This window comes from Priapulus caudatus, unplaced genomic scaffold (genome assembly GCF_000485595.1).
Source record: "Priapulus caudatus unplaced genomic scaffold, Priapulus_caudatus-5.0.1 Scaffold271, whole genome shotgun sequence".
NCBI lineage: Eukaryota > Metazoa > Priapulida > Priapulimorpha > Priapulimorphida > Priapulidae > Priapulus > Priapulus caudatus.
In genome coordinates this window covers 181,948-189,042 of record NW_014577332.1, presented here as the reverse complement: position 1 = coordinate 189,042, position 7,095 = coordinate 181,948, and the positions used below count along the sequence as shown (strand labels likewise).

The following is a 7,095-nucleotide window of genomic DNA, read 5'->3' as shown; positions in this document are numbered from 1 at the left end:
GATTTAGATCAACTTACACGGCAACAAGGTAATTAGAGATGATAATTCATTCTGATGAAATTCTCAGAAGTTTTGCTGAATGCGCTTATAAGGCAACTTGAGTTAATGGCATGCTCGCAGCCCCTAGAAAATCTTTCATTCCTGCATTCTGCATCCAAAAATAACTCCTTTTGTGATGCGCTAATTATTAATTCAATTTTTAAACTAGAAGTATGTATGGGCTCATCAGATAAACTGCTAAAAAATGAATGCAAGCTAATATAAAAGGAACACCTAGATAATCTGGCTCAGATTATGTCTTGCTGAATAAACATGAAGACAGGCACAAAATAATCAAAAAGCTAAATGCTCACATATACCCACGTTGCCGCCCGAAATTTCACATTTCGTTTTTCAATAAATGGTTACGACAATTTGACAAACTACACATCATGAGGTTGTTACGTGGTAAGGTCGTGGGTCACACTGGAAGTTCGTCGGGTCGTACTGCAATTGTCGTGAAGTCACAGCAGAAGGTCGTGGGGTCACAGAAAGTTGTTGGGCCACACTGGAAGGTCGTAGTGTCACAGCGGAAGGTCATGGGGTCCCATCAAAAGGTCGTGGGGTCACAGCAGAAGGTCGTCGGGTCACAATGAGCTCGCGCCGAGGGTAGACTCGCTCGTCTGCGAGCTGGACGTCCCCACGACCTCCTCCTCTTTGTCCCCCACCGCCGCTGCCGCCCGCGCCTCGACGCGCGCCTTCGTGATGGCGTCCGGGGCGACGGTGGCGCGGACGGCACGCACGGCGATGCGCGGCAGCAGCGCGGCAACGACGGCGGCGGTGACGGCGAACCAGTGCGCTGGCCGCGCGGCGACGTGCATCGTCACCCAGTAGGGGTTCGACGGCGGGTTGCACGTCAGGCAGATGCTCGAGACGAGCAGCGCGACGGCCGCGTACACCGCCACGCTCGCAGCGATCGAGGCCGCGTGCGCCGCCGTCCACGAGCGCGTCTCGACGCCGAGGTGCGCCGTGTGCACGCACACGCACGCCGTCGTGCTCAGCGTGCCCAGCTCCCACATGCCGAGCGCGTCGGACGGCGAGAACGCCGCCAGCGGCACGTAGAAGACGACGACGCTCTGGTAGACGGCATCGAGGATGTTCAGCCAGAAGGAGCCGGGGCGGTAGGCGGTGGCGCCGCTCGCGTAGAGGCGCGGGCGAGCGAGCAGGAGCTCGGGCGACGCGTCGCGGTCGAAGACGCCAACAGCGAGCGGCTGCAGTGCGGTGAAGAGCAGGCTGTAGAGGATCAGGTAGATCTGGTCGACCATCACCTGCCCGGAGAACATGCAGTGGAACTGGTAGAGGAACAGCACGAAGACGTACGACGCGTTCTTGTAGAAGAAGTAGAGGATCATGCGCGCGAGCCGGTCGTGGCACCAGTGTCCGTGCACGAGCAGCAGCCGCGCGAGGTGCCGGAAGCGCGGCATCGCAAAGTCGCTCGCCATCACCGCCTGCATGCCCTCCTGGCCGGCGATGCCGACGCCGACGTCTGCCGTGCGGATCATCGTCACGTCATTGGCGCCGTCGCCGACGGCGAGGGTGAGAACGCCGAGCGAGTCCTTGACGAGGCGCACGACGGCTCCCTTCTGCAGCGGCGACACGCGGCAGCAGAGCACGGCCGCGCAGCGCGAAGCCAGCTCGACGAACGCCGCCCCCGCATCGCCGCCGCGATCGAGCGCCAACGCCAGCGCGTGGCCGTCGACGACGAGCGCGTAGCCGCCAGGGGGCGCCGGCGTCGACTCGGCGATCTCCTCGGCGTAGGCGCGCATCTGCAGCGCGGCGGCTTCGGCCGTGCACGCGTTGAGATGCAGCAGCTTCATGTCGGCGGCAAAGACGCGCGACGAGTAGGCGACGTTGACGGCCGTCTCGCGCTTGTCGCCGGTGATGAGCCAGACGTTGATGCGCGCGGCGCGCAGCGCGCTGATGCACGCCGGCACCCCCTCCTGCAGCCGGTCCTCGACCCCCGTCGCGCCGAGCAGACGCATCTCCGTCTCCGCGGCGCACGCCGCGCGCAGCAGCGCGCCCTCCCGGCCCGCGACCGCGGTCTCCGCCGCCCGCTGCGCCGGCCGCCAGGCGGCGTACTCGTCGGGGTCGAGTGCGCGCCGCGCGACGCACAGCGTGCGCAGGCCCTCGCGCGCGTACCCATCCAGGTGGTGCATCGTTGCGTCGACGACGCGGCGGGCGTGCCGCGAGTCCGCGCGCAGCTTCGTCATGACGGCCGAGTCGGCGCCTTTGCAGTAGAGCACCGGGTCTCGAGTGCCGGCCGCGCGCACGACGACCGACATGCGCCGCCGCGCCGCGTCGAACGGCAGCACGTGCAGCAGGTCAAAGGTCACGCGTGAACCGTCGGGCAGGCGCACGCGCACGGCGTCGTCCGTGCGCTGCAGAAGCGTCACCCCGTACGCGCAAGCCGCTTGCACCAGCGCCAGCTCGTCCGGACTCTCCGCCTCGTAGTACGGCGCCTCGTCGTTGTCCGCGGCAACCGCTGCGATGCCGTCGTCGTCGTTCTTCCGGTAGGATTCCGTCACGACGGGATCCTTCCCGGACGATTTGAAGCGTTTGATGAACCGCGGGATCGCGGGCATGAAGCCAAAGTGGCTCTCGAACTTCGTTGTCGTCGTCGTCGTCGTCGTCGTCGTCGTGGCGACGTCGTCGTCATCGTGGACGACACCGCTCGCGTCCATGCGGTCGCGGTGCGGATGCTTGCTGACAACGACCGTGTTGCAGATCGCCATGGCGACGAAGAACTCCTGGACGTCGTGGCGCCACGCGTCGTCGCGATCACTCCCGTCCGGATCGCTCCTGCTGGGAGAGATCCCACTCTGGAGGGGGTCCCATCCGGGAGGCATCCTGTCGGCGGCCGCGCGCTTCTCGGGAAAGCTCCCGCCGGCCAGCGTGTCCTTGGTGATGCCCCTCACCGTGCTGTAGAGAGCCGGATCGACGTCGTCCCGGTTCTTCCCCTTCACCTTCTCCCCCTCCCTCTCGCGCTGAGCGAACGCGGCGCCGCCGACCGTGCACTTCTTGAAGACCATGTCGTTCTCGGTCAGCGTTCCCGTCTTGTCGCAGAACACGTGCTCGACGACGCCGAGGTCCTCGGTGATGTTGAGCGCGCGGCACTCGACGCCGCAGCCCGTGCGCGCGTCGCGCATCGCCGCGTCGCGGTCGATGAAGTACACCTGCCCGAGCTTGACGAGCTCCATCGACACGTAGAGCGACAGCGGGATCATCAGCTGGTAGAGAATGATGGAGGTGAGGAACACCTGCACGCCGTGCCGCGCGAGAGCGTCGCGCTCCTCCGAGCCCGGCGGCACGAACGGAAGTTCGGCGTCGCCGTGGCTCCCCAGCCAGAGGGCGCTGCCCGCACCGCCGGCGACGCACAGCAGCAGGAGCAGCGCGACGCACCAGACGACGTCGCGGTTCATGTGGCGCTCGAGGCGGCTGCGCTTGTAGCGCGGACCGCCGTTGTTGAGCATCGCCTTCGTCTCGTGGCCCGCGTAGACGACGACGCCCTCGACGTAGTCCGTGTTCTTCAGCACGCAGCCGCGCAGCAGCAGGTTGTCGTTGCCGACGGCGACGCGGCGGCCGTCGGTGTGCGCGACCGCGCCGCCGAACCGGTCAATCTGGTTGTTCGGCGTGTCGCACTCGACGATGAATTGCGCGGCGGCGACGACGTCCGGCGGGCCGCGCGCGACGCGCCGCCGCTTGAGGTTGCTCTCGCCGTCGAGGTTTGTCGTCTCGACGTAGCAGACGCCGCGCGCGTTGCTGCAGCGCAGCAGCAGCACGTCGGCGGGGATCACCTCGTCGCAGGACAGGTGCACAACGTCGCCGACGCGCACGTCCCGCCAGTGCTCACGCACGTACCGACCCCCGCCGCCGCCGCCGCGGAACACGCGGCACGGCGCGCCGTTGATGCGCTCGTCCGACAGGTGGCGCCGGTAGTCCTCGTACGCGTCCTTGACGGCGGTGACGGTGAGGACGACGACGACGGGGATCATCGCCACCTCCTTGCCGAACGCGTTGATCGACGGCATCCAGTTGAGCGCGACGATGAACACAAAGTAGAGGTTCGCGAACCGATGGAACTGCTCGAAGAGGTTCTTCGGCAGGAACGTCAGCAGCGTGTACTTCGTCGTCTTGATCGCGTTGCCCGCGCAGCCGGCGTTCGCGCGCCCGCCCGCCGCCGCCCGCCGCGTGTTCGGAACGACGACCCGCGTGTCCCGCGCCGCGCCGCTCGACGTGCGACGCGCTAGGGGGCCTGCCGGCGGGATCGCATCGCCAGCACGAATGTCGCGTCGGACGGCGGCGCCCCTCGGCGGTCGGGCGGGACGGCGTCGGGGGCAAGCCGATCATCGTCGCCATCATCGCGTGCGTACATGTAGCCGGAGGACCGGCGCGCACAATATCCGCACTCGGACAGCGCGCGGCGGACGCGCGCACAGCGAGTCCGTGCCGGGCCAATGGTGAGCGAGTGGGGGTCGCCGTGTCTGAAGCCGCGCGCGCGGAGCGCCTTCGTGTCGAGCTTGCACAGCGCGCGCGTTGTCTGGAGAGATGCGACGAATGTGTTACGACAACAAATTTGTGCGACGACAAAGTTCTAGTTTAAAAATTTTAGTCTGGAGCCTTTTCTCTCCATCTTCTCTTTCTCGCCTCTAACTTTCTTCATCTCTCTTTCTCTCTCTCTCTCTCTCTCTCTCTCTCTCTCTCTCTCTTTTCTCTCTCTCTTTCTCGCTCTCTCTCTCTTCTCTATCTCTCTTTCTCTCTCTCTCTCTCTCTCTCTCTCTCTCTCTCTCTCTCTCTCTCTCTTTCTTTCTTTCTTTCTTTCTCTTTCTCTTTCACTCTCTCTTTTGCTCTCTCGTTCTATGTTCCACTCATGCTCTCTCCCACTCGTTCAATAATGCTGCCGTTATCTGCTTCCCTACACCAAAAATATTTTTACCACGTGCTTGCGAGGCAGCTTCCATGACGTTCTACCCTACCAGTGATGATAACAACAACGTAAAACTGTAAACACTGCTGAAATACCATATATATTATGGTGAGTACGCTCACCTGCATAGGCACACATCACCGATGCACCTGCGACCAAGTTAGCTTCACTTGTGCGCGGCGCGTGAAATACAGCCCGTCTCAGCAGACTTCACAGTACGCAGCCGCCCCCGACATCTGGCACTGCCGATTATGCACACCTCGAGGGAATTAATATATTCCGGTTCTCTGTTGGCGACAGCAGAATCTCTGTGCAGGGCGCTCTTATATCGTACAAAATATCATTGTGTATATAAATTCATATGTGTGGAGATACTACTGGCAGTTCTGGGGCCAGAGGCATATATTTAACCACATACTATAAGAGACAGAGTGAGAGAGATACATAGATCTATATAGATCTGTATGTATGATCAAAGTACAGGAGCTCTCCTACGTACGAACAGAATAGGTTCCCGGGGTTTGTTTGTAAGTCCAACTGTTCGGAAGTCCAACATTACTCTTCTAAATACTGAATACTGTACACAGCATTGTAAAAAAAGGTTTGTACAGTACAGCTATACCCCAATAATACTCGACAGTGAGACAACAACAACCGCGTTGTGTTTACGGGTGTCACTTTACCCCGGGCGTAGATGGAGGGTGCCGCTACGTGGCAGCACTAGTCACTTCGTACACTTCAAAGTCCAAATCTTCCACAGAAAGATCTCACAGTCATACTTCTGTGCTAGACATGGCCTTATTTCCCTAACCCTAACCCTAATCCTAACCCTAATCCTAATCCTAACACAAGTGCAGCCACATCACGTGACCCTCCATCTACGCCCGGGGGAAAGTGCATCCCTGTGTTTACAGGGTGATGCTGAGTAGCTACACTAACGCCATCTATTGCGCGGTGGTTGAACTTCCGAACTGGCGCGGTGTTTAAAGGCATAATAGGTCCATTGATTATGCAATTTTAACGAATGCTAGAGTAACTGGCACCTTGTGTAGTTAATAAGTGCATTACCTTATAGACAAACGCGTATTAGTGTGTCCAATATCACTGCTAGTTACTAAGAAATGTCGAATTGAAATCCGCAGTCCAAAAATCGGTTGGCCACACTTTCAAAAAGCTGCCGCGAAGCGGGTGTGATACAGATTTATAGTGCACTGGACATTTTCGCACGCATACTCTGCCGTACGCAATGCTATCATCAGTGATTTCGATCCTTAATTGTGGATTGGGTTGATTGTGGTCTTAATTGTGGTGGGTTAATTGTGGTGGTTTATTACACTATGAAATGGGAAACACGTAAATGGTGCAGAACACACGAACGAAAACTGACGGACACCCACGGACTAGCTATAAACGGACAGTCCAGATAAAACGTTTTATTATATGACTGTCATTTTTCCCACACGCTGATTGGTCAAAACCCCTCTTATAGGTCTAAATATATTGCGATGTTCCACCGAAACCTACAGAATCCGTGCACGCGAGGTGAATATAACAGTCCAAAACCCCGTCGGGCGCCTCGCAGGTGAATATTATAATCCAGAAACCTGTGCTGCAATTTTTGACCAATCAGAAGCGCGGATTGTCGTTGCCTCACTGGAGTGAAAATGGCAGACGACAGTGTAAACAAACCCGGCCTGACAAGATTTGGAACTGTTTCCGATGACCAGCTTAAAACCGAAATATGCTAAGTATGGATTGGTGCTACACATGGTTAAGTTTATAAAAATGTCATATAATAAAACAGTGATTTACCTATTTTCAGGTGAATACGAGGATTTATTAACCCTCGAAGGTGATATTTCCAATATCACCGTCTCGGGTTAATAAATCCTCAGTTACTCGGCACTGTACTATCGCTCACGCGTGGCAAGCTGCAGTGGGCAGCGTGCCAGCAGCAAGAGCTTATTGCAATAGCTGGTATTGCAATGGATATAGCTGGAATGATATCCAGTGCGGGCAGAATATACTGCAAATGACTTAAATAAAAGCACGGACGCTCATGATAAGGTAAAACTACAAGGTTAAGGGATATTATCACAATTATTGGACCCTAGTTTTCAGTGATATGACGT

General features: G+C 58.2%; 1 protein-coding gene across 1 annotated transcript; it reads right to left on the bottom strand.

The window, feature by feature from the left end:
• Positions 1-797: 797 nt before the first annotated feature.
• Positions 798-5,757, bottom strand: LOC106808378 (probable phospholipid-transporting ATPase VA; the record flags this gene model as incomplete). The annotated part of the gene is made up of 3 exons (XM_014811077.1): positions 5,743-5,757; positions 5,156-5,285; positions 798-4,291 (listed from the first exon to the last, which is right to left on the bottom strand). Coding segments are annotated over exons 1-3 (3,639 nt in total), but the record flags the coding sequence as incomplete, so codon positions are not given.
• Between the last annotated feature and the right edge of the window lie 1,338 nt (positions 5,758-7,095).